We start from the raw sequence: 16,371 nt of genomic DNA on the forward strand, positions 1-16,371 counted from the left end.
ACAACCGCTAGACTGCATTGAATACATGCTTGCAACATGTAAAATGCCTTGTATGTTTCTAACATGATCAGTCTGGGGCAATCTGTAATGTGTGATAAATGAAGAAAACTTTACAAGCCAAGATTGTTAACACATTTTTATTGTATGACTGGTTTCAACAGACCAATGCTGTTGTCATCGGTTCATATGCTTTTGAATTCTTACCATCCATCAGTGTTAAAAGTCGTGTAACATTGCTTAAGTACACACAGCTACTATGAAGATCACTACACATCAGCATTTCAAATGTAGAGGTATTATGTACAAACATAAAATTAACTACATTGTGCCGGTTGCAATTGTTTATGTTCACTACTAGCTGGTAACTGACAGAGAAGGCAATACAATCTGCACTATATAATTAGTGTTATGTTTCTATATAATATTGTTACATTTTGACACGCTGGTGTGTAGTGAAATTCTTGGTAGTGGCATGTACATACGCATTGTTAAGCGACTTGTAACACTGATCGATAATGTGTTCTAACAATCCAGAAATATAAGAGCCAATGACTACAACATAGCACTGTTGAAACTGGTCATACAATAAAATGCTTTTTTAGTAATCTTGACATGGGAAGTTTTCTTCAGTTACCATAAACTGCTTTGGCTGCATATCATTGACATTGCAGGATGCTTGAACTGTATACCAGTAACATGTGTCAGTGAAATGTGAAAACTTCTTTCTGAGCAAGTTGTGGGTGTTAAACTTCGTCAACAGTAATGGAGAAAAAAACTAGTTTGTACATCTTCTCTGTTTTTGTTTTAAGCTTGGTTTCACTAAACAACCTGATAGTTGAGAGCATCACTTGCAAGGCTACCATTAATTTTCTTTTGATGATTTGACAACTTACTTTGGTAAGTATTTTGACCCTCATTGTCCTACCTCTATCATATTGTTAGGCTTTCTCAATGTGTTTCATTGCTGAGTGGCTTGAAAGCAAGACTGAGATTTTTTTTTTTTTTTTTTTTTTAAGTATGTGTGTATCTGTCACCACTTGTCATGAGGGAGTTTTTGTAGTGGGCCCATGGCTAAGAATACTGAGCCACAGATCAGAGGGTGAAAATTTCATTCTTGATTTAGTTAATTGACAACAAATGTTTTGGTTTTGTGAGAAGTTAGAACATTTTAATCAAACATCTGTGGAAGGTATTCCTTCTGATTAGGTAGTTTCTGTTTGCAGTGCAGTTTATATCCTCCTTTGAAAGTGAAGATGTGATTATGCAATTCACACAGTTGGTAGTGGTTTTATCCCTCAACACAACATTCTATCATATAGGTCATGTGTTGTGGATGCAGAGCTTCAACAACAAATAAATCAGTATGTGAAATCGCCAGTTCAGCTTCCCGATAAGAAAGTCAGCAAACATGCTTGTAGAAGGTTTTTGTGCTGCGTCGTCCTCTACAAATCCATGCTGCAGCTTTGTGGGAGGAAAATCATACACTTCTAGTTTGGCTCATGGACATTATCATTTAGGGCATCATTAATTGTCCTATATGCTTTATTAAACAATAGGCTTTTCTTCGATCCTAACCCTGTATGCTTTGTTTATACTTCCATGAAATCTCTCCATATTAAAATTGTATGTCCTATTCCAGAGTAATGTTTCTGTTCCAAGCATTTCAAACATGCTCAGAGACTGAACAGAAATTATTTATGTGACAGTTGTTTTCATGATTTATCTATTCTATCTTCCTGACCTGCACTTTGGTTATGTTTCAGGGTATATGATGCTTTTGGGTTGTTTTTCTTGTGTGTTTGCTGCCCCGTGTGTTAATATAGTGTGCACGGTTGCAAATTTTACTATTATCGATGCACTCCAGTTACAAAGCTGATATGTCATTCCCTACAAGACTATTGCCATGTTTATTTTAGTTACGATCAGAAGTAAAAAAATATTGTGGGCTGGTAGTATATTAGATCATGCTATTTAATTATTATTTTGCAGGCTACACTGTTCAGAGTATTTCAGTGTAAGAAATCATCAATTGTATCATCCCTGAGAGAACTGGGAAGTGAACCTTCTGAAGATTTTGAAAGGAAAGTTGTGTGTGGCAAAGATGATGAATTCAAACTTTCTGAAGAAAACATGAGGAAACTGGATGTAAGTAGGTGAATGAAGGAAATACAAAACCCATAGTTTTGTTTCTTACAGAAGTAAAAAATTTAATTTTTAAGCGGTAGTAACCCCTGAATATATCTTTTTTTCAGAAGTTTTGTTCAAAAAAAATAGCACTTTTTTAACTAATGAAAAGTCCTTTAATGAAATCATTACATATAGACATATGAAGAGAGCTCTTAAAACTCAGTAAGTTACAATTTTTTGGAAATCATCTTGAATAAATTCCTAGCTATATTCGTGCACTTGAATTTGAATAAAGTGTCCTGAAACTGTCTTTTTATATATAATAGAGGGAAACATTCCACGTAGGAAAAATATATCTAAAAACAAAGATGATGTGACTTACCAAATGAAAGTGCTGGCAGGTCGACAGACACACAAACATACACACAAAATTCAAGCTTTCGCAACAAACTGTTGTCTCATCAGGAAAGAGGGAAGGAGAGGGAAAGACGAAAGGATGTGGGTTTTAAGGGAGAGGGTAAGGAGTCATTCCAATCCCGGGAGTGGAAAGACTTACCTTAGGGGGGAAAAAAGGACGGGTATACACTAGCACACACACACACACACACACACACACACACACACACACACACACACACACACAGACACAAGCAGACATATTTAAGGATGTGGGTTTTAAGGGAGAGGGTAAGGAGTCATTCCAATCCCGGGAGCGGAGAGACCTACCTTAGGGGGAAAAAAGGACAGGTATACACTCGCACACACACACACACACACACATATCCATCCACACATATACAGACACAAGCAGACATATTTAAAGACAAAGAGTTTGGGCAGAGATGTCAGTCGAGGCGGAAGTGAAGGGGCAAAGATGATGTTGAATGACAGGTGAGGTATGAGTGGCGGCAACTTGAAATTAGCAGAGATTGAGGCCTGGTGGGTAACGGGAAGAGAGGATATATTGAAGAGCAAGTTCCCATCTCCGGAGTTCGGATAGGTTGGTGTTGGTGGGAAGTATCCAGATAACCCGGACGGTGTAACACTGTGCCAAGATGTGCTGGCCGTGCACCAAGGCATGTTTAGCCACAGGGTGATCCTCATTACCAACAAACACTGTCTGCCTGTGTCCATTCATGCGAATGGACAGTTTGTTGCTGGTCATTCCCACATAGAATGCATCACAGTGTAGGCAGGTCAGTTGGTAAATCATGTGGGTGCTTTCACATGTGGCTCTGCCTTTGATCGTGTACACCTTCCGGGTTACAGGACTGGAGTAGGTTGTGGTGGGAGGGTGCATGGGACAGGTTTTACACCGGGGGCGGTTACAAGGATAGGAGCCAGAGGGTAGGGAAGGTGGTTTGGGGATTTCATAGGGATGAACTAACAGGTTACGAAGGTTAGGTGGACGGCGGAAAGACACTCTTGGTGGAGTGGGGAGGATTTCATGAAGGATGGATCTCATTTCAGGGCAGGATTTGAGGAAGTCGTATCCCTGCTGGAGAGCCACATTCAGAGTCTGGTCCTGTCCCGGAAAGTATCCTGTCACAAGTGGGGCACTTTTGTGGTTCTTCTGTGGGGGATTCTGGGTTCGAGGGGATGAGGAAGTGGCTCTGGTTATTTGCTTCTGTACCAGGTCGGGAGGGTAGTTGCGAGATGCGAAAGCTGTTGTCAGGTTGTTGGTGTAATGGTTCAGGGATTCCGGACTGGAGTAGATTCGTTTGCCATGAAGACCTAGGCTGTAGGGAAGGGACCGTTTGATGTGGAATGGGTGGCAGCTGTCATAATGCAGGTACTGTTGCTTGTTGGTGGGTTTGATGTGGACGGACGTGTGAAGCTGGCCATTGGACAGGTGGAGGTCAACGTCAAGGAAAGTGGCATGGGATTTGGAGTAGGACCAGGTGAATCTGATGGAACCAAAGGAGTTGAGGTTGGAGAGGAAATTCTGAAGTTCTTCTTCACTGTGAGTCCAGATCATGAAGATGTCATCAATAAATCTGTACCAAACTTTGGGTTGGCAGGCCTGGGTAACCAAGAAGGCTTCCTCTAAGCGACCCATGAATAGGTTGGCGTACGAGGGGGCCATCCTGGTACCCATGGCTGTTCCCTTTAATTGTTGGTATGTCTGGCCTTCGAAAGTGAAGAAGTTGTGGGCCAGGATGAAGCTGGCTAAGGTGATGAGGAAAGAGGTTTTAGGTAGGGTGGCAGGTGATCGGCGTGAAAGGAAGTGCTCCATCGCAGCGAGGCCCTGGACGTGCGGAATATTTGTGTATAAGGAAGTGGCATCGATGGTTACAAGGATGGTTTCCGGGGGTAACAGATTGGGTAAGGATTCCAGGCGTTCGAGAAAGTGGTTGGTGTCTTTGATGAAGGATGGGAGACTGCATGTAATGGGATGAAGGTGTTGATCTACGTAGGCAGAGATCCGTTCTGTGGGGGCTTGGTAACCAGCTACAATGGGGTGGCCGGGATGATTGGGTTTGTGGATTTTAGGAAGAAGGTAGGGGTGCGGGGTGTCGGTGGGGTCAGGAGGTTGATGGAGTCAGGTGAAAGGTTTTGCAGGGGGCCTAAGGTTCTGAGGATTCCTTGAAGCTCTGCCTGGACATCGGGAATGGGGTTACCTTGGCAAACTTTGTATGTGGTGTTGTCTGAAAGCTGACGCAGTCCCTCAGCCACATACTCCCGACGATCCAGTACCACGGTCGTGGAACCCTTGTCCGCCGGAAGAATGACGATGGATCGGTCAGCCTTCAGATCACGGATAGCCTGGGCTTCAGCAGTGGTGATGTTGGGAGTAGGATTAAGGTTTTTTAAGAAGGATTGAGAGGCAAGGCTGGAAGTCAGAAATTCCTGGAAGGTTTGGAGCGCGTGATTTTGAGGAAGAGGAGGTGGGTCCTGCTGTGACGGGGGATGTAACTGTTCCAGGCAGGGTTCAATTTGGATAGTGTCTTGGGGAGTTGGATCATTAGGAGTAGGATTAGGATCATTTTTCTTCGTGGCAAAGTGATATTTCCAGCAGAGAGTACGAGTGTAGGACAGTAAATCTTTGACGAGGGCTGTTTGGTTGAATCTGGGAGTGGGGCTGAAGGTGAGGCTTTTGGATAGGACAGAGGTTTCGGATTGGGAGAGAGGTTTGGAGGAAAGGTTAACTACTGAATTAGGGTGTTGTGGTTCCAGGTTGTGTTGATTGGAATTTTGAGGTTTTGGAGGGAGTGGAGCTGGAAGTGGGAGATTGAGTAGATGGGAGAGACTGGGTTGGTGTGCAATGAGTGGAGGTTGAGGTTTGCTGGAAAGGTTGTGAAGGGTGAGTGAGTTGCCTTTCCGGAGGTGGGAAACCAGGAGATTGGATAGTTTTTTGAGGTGGAGGGTGGCATGCAGTTCTAATTTACGGTTGGCCTGTAGGAGGATGCTCTGAACAGCCGGTGTGGATGTGGGAGAGGAAAGATTGAGGACTTTTATTAAGGATAGGAGTTGACGGGTGTGTTCATTGGCTGAGTTGATGTGTAGGTGAAGGATTAGGTGGGTGAGGGTAATGGATTGTTCAGTTTGGAACTGGTATAGGGACTGATGGAAAGAAGGGTTGCAGCCAGAGATGGGAACTTTAAGTGTGAGGCCTTTGGGGGTAATGCCAAATGTCAGACAAGCCTGAGAAAATAGAATATGGGAGCGTAATCTGGCTAGGGCGAAGGCATGTTTGCGGAGGGAATGTAAATAAAACTTAATGGGGTCGTTGTGGGGGTGTTGTGAGGGTGACATGGTATTAGAAGGTGGAAAGTGTAACATGAGGCTGAAATGAAAATAAAAATTGTTGTCAAGATAGACATCTGTTTGGTCCTCCCATTGAATCGCTTTCATTTCTTATAATGAAAATGATAGAGGCATATCTCTTCCGCATGAACCCACAATTCCATCCATACACATTCTCTATGCAGCAAGTGAGTCAGTGAGTTGAGGTGATGGGTAGTAATTACCATCTGTAAGGCAATAGCCTTTATTCATAAATCATTTTTTAAAGGTCATTACAGTCTGAGCTGGCCATGGCTTATCACAATACATTTCAGTCCTTTACCTATGTATATAATGAGAGACCACACGCGCCCACTTTGTCTCTCATAACATGAACATCAACTCTCATCTGTCATCATACTTCTTCAGGGCATGTACTAACTTCAGGATGTGTGGCTGAGGTGTTCAACTATAGGCCAAATTTTCATTTAATTTCAGCTGCGGATGGTTCATAGGAATGCGTGCCAAATTTTCGGAAAATTGGGGGCACTTTCTCATTACCAGAAGTCATGAAAAAGTCTACACCTGTTGAGATATTGGTGTAATGAGCATCAGTATTTTGTGCAATACAGTTAGTAGATTACTAAGGGAAGTAATATAAAGAATAATACAAATACTCATTCAAATCATATTTATGATTTTATCTTGTGATTATACGAGGGTCCTACAGAATGTAAAAAAAAATTATTTTCAAAGTTACAGTACTCTACTTTATTTTTCAGTGTAGTCTCTATAACTGTCAAGACACTTACTGCAACATAGGACCAATTTTTAATTTCTAATTTTGTATTCTACCGACAAATATTTGAGCTAGTATGTCATTATTTGAGGTGTTCATACTTAAAACTGTTTTCCACCCCAAAATTCCTTTAGTTTTGGGAATAAATGAAAATCAATTAGTTCCAAGTCAGTGCTGTAAGAAGGATGTAAAAAAAATTTCCACATAAGATGTTGAAGTTTTTGCTGTGTATGTGCTGACGAATGAGACCATGAATTGTCATGAATCAAAAACACCTTTGCTGCCAACGTTCCATGTTGTTCAAGACTTGTTCATTGCACTTTCACCATAAACATTCTTTACATGCATATAAATTTTGACATGCCAAACTTTTTTGCATTCAGAAAAGAATGACACTGTATTTCGCATTTGGTGGGATTTTCAGTGGGTGCCACTATTTCGAAAGCTTACAAAGCAAAGAGGCCCGACTGCTTGACAGCAAAACTCAGCTCGCACTGAGATGGGGGAAGGCGCTAACTGTTACGCTGGCAGTCACAGTGGGAGGGGATTGGTGCTAGGTATAGTGTGCAAGCATTCTCTACATTCTGGATGACTCTCATATAATGACTTCTAAAAAGAAAAGATTAAGCAATGTGTGTATAGGACACTATCGCCTGACAGTCTCTCTCATGGTACAAAAGCTGTCTTTGGTATAGACAATTAGCCTAGGTGTCTAAAATGATTCTGTGAGTATTTGATCTTTCCTCACATAAACGAGCTGGAAGTCAGTAAAGCTTAACCTGTGGTGGTGACGGGAGAAGTTTCTGTGATGGAAAATCATCATTATCTTGGGCATCAGATCTGATCTGCCAAATGTCCAGTCTGTAAACTAAGATCTTCTAGGGGGAGCAGGCTAGACATTATAGTACTAGTGGCCCCTCTGACATTGTGTTTCTTCCCATTCTACTTCTCATGTATTATTTTGGGATGTGTGTCTGTTTTCAGTGGCAATGTTTGTTGCCATTTACAAAAGACAGCTTCTCGGAAAAAATTGAATTTTTTTGGTTGCTGTCACATAAAAAATAACTAACAAGATTTTTTCTTAAATACTGTACATATCTTAATGATAAATTTAATGCCACACTTTCAGCAACATCACATTCAGCTCAGTAGAACTGAGTACATTTGAACAATGAATTTCTTCAAATATTTGACATTGTGTGAAAAAAGAAACTATTGTTGAATTCACAGAGCAACAGTTATCCGTTGTCTTAAAATAGAATGTTTTTGTATTCTTCTTCAGCATACGAAGCGTAAAAAAAAAAAGAAAGAAAGAAAGTGGCCACTTGACAACCTATATTCCCATTAAAATTACTTGATAGTTGATGTCTGTCACTTGCTGCTGATGAGTGGTAGCCACATTGGTGCCAGCTACCTCTCAGTTATAGCTGACATCCAAACATGGCAGGTCACTTCACAAATGCTGTTAACATGTAATACGGAGCAATTTTGGAAGCGGCTGCCACGAGGTATGATGGAAATGTGGCATGCTCTGTTGACAACTGATTTTATGTGACCAATGACTCAACTGCAGCATTTGACACATTCTGTAGCTTTGAATTTAAATTTGTGTCTTAATCTAACCACAACCTCATGCTGTGCAGTGCATGCAAGAAAGCAATGGACAGTAGTCAGTGGCAGAACTAAATTCACAGTCGCTTTGTTCCCAGTGCCTGAAGCTAACCATTATGAGCAAAAGCGAGACAGAAAAATTTCAGTTTCAGTGCTAAAAAAAACAAACGAAACATTCAAACACCAGCTGGTAACTGTATTGTGTGGCCATTGTAGATCATTTTTCTCATTACATCAAAATGGTACCAATGCCAGACCAAGAGGCAGTCACAAACACACAAGCATTAATTAATAGGTTGTTAATGAAGTTTGGGATGCCAGAGACAATAATTACAGACCAAGGAACAAACTTCATGTCAGGCCCAGTAAAAGAGTTGTGACAAATGTTAAAAGTAGAAACATTAAGAACTACATCATTTCATCCTGAAGCTAATGCGAGGATGGAACGAGTTCATCGGACAACTGCGAAGATGTTTAATTATTATGTGAATGTGCACCATTCGGATTGGAACACGAATTTATCCTGCATAGTGAGTGCACATAACCTCAAAGTGCACACTTAACACAGGGTTGTTGCTATTTGAGGTGGAATGTGTAAGAAGATGCATCACCATTCAACCTGATTAGACAGAAAGGAGACAGGAATGTAGAGTTGGACTGATAATTTGCAAGAACTGTGACAAAAATGTGGAAAAAGGCCCACAAAGCAATTACTAAGGCATTGGAGAAGCAAGAAGAGGCAGTAAAGCGAGTGGTAACATTACCTCAGTACAAAGTGGGTGAAAGGGGGGTGAGTCAAGTCCTTATATTCTGAAAAGGAAAACGAAAAAAACAAATCTGTAAATGGTACCAAGGCTTGTACCAAGTAATTGAAATCACATCACCAGTAAATTAATGTCTAAAGTTGCCAGTGAGGCCAATGATGCACAACTATTCAAGGATGCGGCAGAAGCACATGAGGGTTATTAATGAAGTCAAGGAAGGAGATGAGGAAGAAGCAGGAAGAGGTGGTCTTTGTGCCTAAGGCTCTGTATATGTTGAGGCCGAGAAATTAGTTGATATGTATTGTGTTTTGGATATTCTCATTTTGTTGCTTTAGTTATTGAAGCTATTTTGGATAAGATTATATATTATGTTAAGGTGGGAATTATCTTTAGTGTGATATAAGACATGCTGTTTGGAGACAACAGGCTTCTGAGGGGAGGGTGATAATGATCCCTGTCCAAGAGGAGGTGATTATGATCCCAGTCTGACGGGAGCTAATAATGATTCCTGTTCTCAGGTTGCCATATGGAGAAAGGCAAGAGGAGAAGAATGCTACTTTTGGCAGTGCTGTTCTTTGATCGGGGTGGAGTGGGACGTTCCAAAATCATCGCCTGGATGGAGGAGTTGTATTTTTCAGGCAGCAAGACATAGTATTGTCCAGCCATCAGATGGTCATTGGGTTTAGTATTTAATGTATGGGAATTTTGAAACAAAATAAGGAGATTAGAGGTGGTGTTTTCAGGGGTTCAGTAATTAGCAAATAAGTATTAAATGCTTAAGGAGGTGTCAAAAGAAGGCAAAAAGTTGCTTGGGGAATATGCACAGTTGAAGGAGCAGATGGAGCCAAGGAGGGTAAAAACATTTTGGATGGATGCAAGAGATAGAATAGCTCAGACCATATTTGGGATGCAGATACAAACGACTTGAGCGAATTGATCAGAATTGCGCTTTCGCAGTTTTGATCAACAAGGGGGTTAGTGGAGGCAAATAGAGCAGCCATGGAGTGACATTCCATACAGATTGTTAACATAGAAAGTGAGTGTTGAACACCACATGCATGCTTCAACAATTTACTCTGGAAGTTAATAGAATATGCCAGAATTTCGACTTGCATTCTTAACCAGTATTTGGAGTTAGTTCCACCATGTATGCAAGCGTTATATGCAAGAATTATGCTGGCAAGACTATTGCAGTCTCTGGAGGATACGAGCGTGGTTTGAAAAGTTCTTGGAATCACCACGAGAGGTCAGTGCTAGCGCAATGATTTGTTCACGTGATATTCGTTGGACTGTTGCCTGTAACGTGTCACATCAGTGCTCTTGGAAGAGAGCTGTGGCAGTGATGTGGCTCTGTTGTTGTTCCTGCATAGTGATTTGTGAAGATGGAAAAAATTGAGATTTGAGCAGTGATTAAGTACTTCGTAAAGAAAGGTATGAAAGCAAAGGACATTCATGTTGATTTCCGGAATACACTGGGGGACTCTGCTGCTTCATATTCAACTGTTGCCAAGTGGACAAATGAATTCAAATGTGATGGGGAGAGCTTAGGTGATGATTCGCGTAGTGGTCAGCCAAGGTGTGCCGCTACTCCAGCAATTATTGCAAAAGTACACAAAATGGTCATGGAGGATCGCTGATTGAAAGTGCGTGTAAAAATTGCTCAAGCTTGCCAGATGTCATCTGAAAGGGTATATCACCTTTTAACTGAAGAATTAGAAATGGAAAAAATTATCTGTAAGGTGGATGCCATGAGTCTTGATGCACGCCCGCACATATGTGCCATTGCCATGACAAATTTACATGAAATAAGGAATGAATTGTTGCCACAACTGCCTTATTCACCTGATAAGGCTCCGTCAGACCTCCATCTCTTCCCAAAACTGAAAATTTTTCTTGGTGGATGAAGATTCACTTCAAACGAAGAATTGATAGAATTGACAACTATTTTGCAGGCCTGGGGGGGAAACTCATTTTCGAGATGGGATCAAAGCACTGGAACATTGTTGGATCAAGTGCATTAATCTGCAAGGAGACTACATTGAAAAATAGAAAAAAGTTTCAGTGATGTAAGTACTTTTTTTCTATTCTGTTCCAAGAACTTTTCAAACCACCTCGTAATACCTGGGACACGAGAGTGGAGTTGACGAACTTCCAGAAAGCTTATTACGGTATATTGATAATTTTTACTTATGGACCGTCTGACAGCAACTGAATAAAACACAATTTTAGTGCCATATGCGTTTCGCCTTTATTTTCTGCAAGGCATCATCAGTGGCCGGGAATATGTACATATGTTAGCTATTTAATTTACATTTTTGTCACTGTGCCTATAGGTTATAAACAGTTCTGGTGGTTGGTATTTCCTATTAAGTAGTAATGTTTTGACGGTCCATAAGTAAAAATTATCAATATACCGTAATATTACATGCAACTGAGGAAGACAGGACTACAAAAAGTTGAAGATGTCGATTCCAGAAAGCTGTTAATCAGGCACTACACAGACAGTTACATCACCTGAACAGTATCAGAGGGGTTTCAGAAAGTTGCAAGGGGAATTACAGCCAGAATTCCAGTTGGTAATGAAGGCATGCAGTGAGAACTTGCCATGGAGCAACCGTGGGTGTGATAACAGATAGTGCATGGTTGTACGTATCAGTGAGGATTCTGGTAGTGAGCAAGCATCCATGGTTTAAATGTTACTTGTGCACACATATTCAGTGAAGCTCACATCAGTTGGGAGATTCGTGTAAATAAGACATGAAGGGGTAGAAAATGGGGATTGACACATGATGATGACCAAGGTTGAGCTTCAGCAATGTCAGAGGGGGGGGGGGGGGGGGGGGTGGCCACTGTATGCCTGACTTGTGAGGTCACAGCGGGTGGAAGCACATGCATCATGGTGTTATTCAGGAGTGAAGCAGTGGGATGTCCATGTCAAAAAGTGGTGGTGGAACCAGAGCTGTATTTTCAGAGAGTGGGTATGCATTGCTTGTACTCAGTGTATGATGGTGTAGTAGTGGTTGCTAGTAGAGCAGGAAAAGCTCATGGGAGCAAGACATTTGGAATCATAAGATAGTGGATTGTTGATCAATGGAGTCTAAGTTTTTACATCGAGAGGCCTATAATTCATTTACCATCCACAGTGACAGTAGTTACTCTATTGAATTTGACGCATCCACAGCTGTATTGACCAGGCGATCATGTAGAGATGTTGTCCAAACAAAACTTATTGTTCCTAAACAACACTTAGTAACCAAGCCTGGACTGTTCACTAGGTCAAATGATAGCTGTCCAGAAGCATTGCAGCTGTGCAGAGCATTTGCTTCATCATGTGGAACAGTAACAGGATGGTAGAAATCGGGTAACCGTGACCTTGAGTGTCACAATTCCTAGCACCATAGTGGCTCTGAATTTTCTCTGCCTAGTTTTTATGAGACGTTCTGAAACCTGATGCTGGGATAATATTAATTCCCATAGACTGGGTTCCCCGATAGAGGGTCAAAAAATACATTTATGAAACTGAACACAGTAACTGTATCATAGTTAAGAATAGCCAATCTAGTAGTATGTATGTACTTGTTTTACAGATTAAGGATGGAGGTAATTTTGATAGCGAACTGTGCTGAAGCAAGACCCAAGGGGCCAGGTCTTCTCCTTGGAGGTGGGCAATGTATTGTTACTACCTAGTCTTATAAAAAAAAGTGATAAGAAGCAGTGAGAAAGCCGCTGTGAAGTACTGCATTAGTGCTCGAATGCTGGTAGCCACAGTGTGGTGACATGGGGGTAAGAATGACATGCATGCAAGGGGACTGATTGCAAGACAAGGACAGCTGCACTCAGTGGAAAACTGCACTGTGCAGCGGTAATAACCATAGCAGGTGGGTCAGTGTTACCACACAAGGGCAAGTCTATTGTTATGGGTGGCGTGACTAGGTGCCAGGATTTAGTGAAACAAATTCACCTTGGAGGGATATAAATATGCGTGAATTTTGAGGCAGAAGAATTCCTTTTGCCAGAGTCTAGCAGCACCACCCTGAAGCCAGAGTCACGCCAGACATCAAGAAGACTGAGCATTGCCAGCAGCTGCCATGGGTTCAAAGTCCAGGTATCGTCACTAACAGAAAAGTAGCATGTCACTGACGTCATGACCATGGCCTACAGTGACTACTGGCCATTCTCAGGATGGAGCAAGACACTTATATAGCCTCCTCTCATCAGGGTGGAAGCCACTGCTCCTACGTCAGCACCAGCCGTGGTGAACGAAGTGAGGTGTGTTCTGCCTCACTGAGCCACAACAAAGCATGTATCAAAGTTGAGTTAAGCATTCTTTACTGTCGGCAGTGTTTTTGCTGCACTGTCCAGTCCATCAGCAGCACCACTCACACACCAAGTGCAAGTGCATTCTTCAGTTACTCTTCGTTGTCAACTATGTGATACTATCTGTTATTCTGTTGATTGGTGGTTACCAAAGTAAACAGATAAGTCATATGCCTGAGGAATGCTCGAGCTCTCTGCATTTATCAGTCTTGAAATATGTCTTCATAGTTTTTTTGGCCAGTGTGACAGGAATAATGGTGACCAGCTCATTACCTGTAGAAAAGTAACTTCATTTGAACGCCACACTTCCTCTCTCCACATGAAAACTCTACTCAGCACAGCACAACAGAATCAGTTCTTTTGAAAATAATTTCATTAACTCCATAATATATTAAAATACAAAATATAGTGATACTCAACAAATTGCCTGTGATGGTGCAAGTCTTCGTAGAAATGGCAGTAACATCATTGTATTTGTCGTGTTCTCGTTGGGGTGGTCCATATACCTATGGTGTTCAATGGCTTTATAAAATGGAATCAGAGACAGTTCATCAGAGTTCCATTCTGCTGCAGCTCAACCAATTTCTGCATTATGTTCGTAGGATGAACATTGTTGTCACTCTGTATTGCTTCTGTCTTACAAGCTGATAAGACATTTAACAAGTTAGATATGATTAAGATTTTTTTCAGTCCAAGCAGCATGAGAGCTAATATAATGACAGTTACGTCTACAGTGAATACTATCACCTTGTGAGGGAGGATCTATTGCCAGATGTGCATCCATGATTTTAGTTCTGTTCTGCTCTGTCTGTACATTGTTGTTCGTTACAAACATTCTTTCAGTTCTAAGTGCTACACTCAGCATTTGGATTGGACTCAAAAGTATGATCGTTCTGCTTTGAGATTTGGAAGAAAAAAGTGCTACCTAATGAGATGATTTCATTTTGTTTGGAATCGTGTGTATTTTTAGATTGTGAGTGTTGGTACTCATAAACTCTGATCTGCTCCCTCTTGAGGTACTGTCCAGACAAACTTTATAGTCATTCTTGATGTGAAACTGTTCCTCTCCCCGTCGTCCGCCTTCCCTCCCCCCCCCCCCCCCCCTATGCACTACCTATGTTTAAGTGTGAGGCGTATTGTCATTTATCAACACCAATTTAAACCATTGCCTATGTGACTGTACTTAATCAGTCATTTTCAACTTAAAATGAGCAAAGGTGAAAGTTATTACGTATGTGAGATGGAGCTGCCATTTCACACACATCCTTCATATGCTAGTGCCCACTGTGTTGTCTCCAAACAGTGCTCCGTCAAGCCCGCTGCTAACTTTCTTGGGCTACAGCAATGTCAGACAATTTACTTCACTAATATTTCCCCATATTATAGATATGAAGTCCTACATTAGTTCCTCTGGTGGAGACATTTGGAGAACAATACTTGAAATAGTTTTCCATTTCTGTTAACTCTAACAAAGTGTAATTTTCTTATGACCTGTTTTTCCTTCCCTGAGCTGCACAGCATGGGTCATGCCCACCTGTTCACTGGCAATGGGTGTCTGCCCCTGAAAACTGCATCAAATTTTTCGTTCTTGTCTCTCTTGTATTCTTATTCCAGTTTTTCAGACTTTTCAATGCCACATTCTGAACCACCACCATAATGACTGGCTGTTTTTGGGCACTCCATCATCCCATGAGGCAACAGTGGTTGCTTGCAGCCACCACCTGCTCCTGTAAATTCTGATTACTACGCTCAATCAAAATTCAAATACCTCTCGATCCCCAGCTCATATTGCTATACGGTGTGTCACTCGCTCTTAAATAAAAACCCAAACTCATACAAGTTAAGTTTTCAATTGATTTCTTATATTAACTATCATATTTCAAGAACTTTTTAAGTAAGTGAGACCAGTGAGAAGACACACCAGTGTCATGCCGCATGTTAATTGCCGGCCGCGGTGGTCTCGCTGTTCTAGGCGCTCAGTCTGGAACCGCGCGACTGCTACGGTCGCAGGTTCGAATCCTGCCTCGTGCATGGATGTGTGTGATGTCCTTAGGTTAGTTAGGTTTAAGTAGTTCTAAGTTCTAGGGGACTGATGACCACAGATGTTAAGTCCCATAGTGCTCAGAGCCATGTTAATTCCTGCCTTTTTGCATGTTATATCAAAATCATGTTACACAATAATTAATACATTATTTACTTACTTCAACAAAATAACATCTTACCAGCATATCACTGCTCATATTAAGAACTTTCTTAAACTGTAGAGTTTTGTATATTAACTATTTGCAAAACCTCCTAGACACATATATGATTGGCATTGTCAAGTTAGGGTGCAATCTAGATTAATGCAGGAAAAGAAGTACAACTTCAAACAGGTAAGATTGCTGTTGTACAGCATTTATTGTGATTACCAGTTTCAGCAAACTGCGTTGCCATCATCAAATCTGTAAAGCATAGAGCAACATCTTCAAACGCAGTGGGATCAGATGTAAAAGGGTGTCATACAATTTAAAATACTCATGGACTGTACCATTTTAACATGATCGTGGACTATGCCATAGAATCATACCTTCTGCAGTACATTTCACTGAATCTTGACCAAATGCTTCTTATATCATATTACGAAATACTGTTATATGGTATGATATAAGATGCTTTTGGTCAAGATTCAGTGAAATGTACTGCAGAAGATACGTTATATTCCATGGTATAGTTTGTGTTCGTGTTAAATTATTTTACAGGCCTTTACATCTGATAACAGTGTGCTTTATAGATCTGATGATGGCAACATAGTTTGCTGAAACCGGTCATGGCAATAAATGCTGGACAGTAGCGATCTTGGCTGTTTGAAATTGTACTTCTGTTTCTGTTCCTAGACACATTTAATATGTATGGCCCATACAACAGTTGCATGTGTTCTAGACACTGCTTTGTTTTGCTTTTTACTCAAGTCATTGGCATATTCTACACATACTTAGGACAGGTGATTTCTGATTTACGTGCACATTTTCCACACATGGCTTTGTG

The 16,371-nt window shown here is 41.2% G+C and overlaps 1 protein-coding gene across 2 annotated transcripts in view; it reads left to right on the forward strand.

The window, feature by feature from the left end:
* The window catches only part of LOC126236917 (protein regulator of cytokinesis 1-like), a 231,708-nt gene that overhangs the window by 104,266 nt on the left and 111,071 nt on the right, over positions 1–16,371 (forward strand). For both annotated transcript variants that reach the window (XM_049946571.1, XM_049946572.1), the window contains exon 6: positions 1,990–2,145. In XM_049946571.1, the coding sequence (XP_049802528.1) occupies positions 1,990–2,145 (156 nt within the window). The remainder of the gene's footprint in view (positions 1–1,989; positions 2,146–16,371) is intronic.

This window comes from Schistocerca nitens, chromosome 2 (assembly GCF_023898315.1).
Source record: "Schistocerca nitens isolate TAMUIC-IGC-003100 chromosome 2, iqSchNite1.1, whole genome shotgun sequence".
Lineage (NCBI taxonomy): Eukaryota > Metazoa > Arthropoda > Insecta > Orthoptera > Acrididae > Schistocerca > Schistocerca nitens.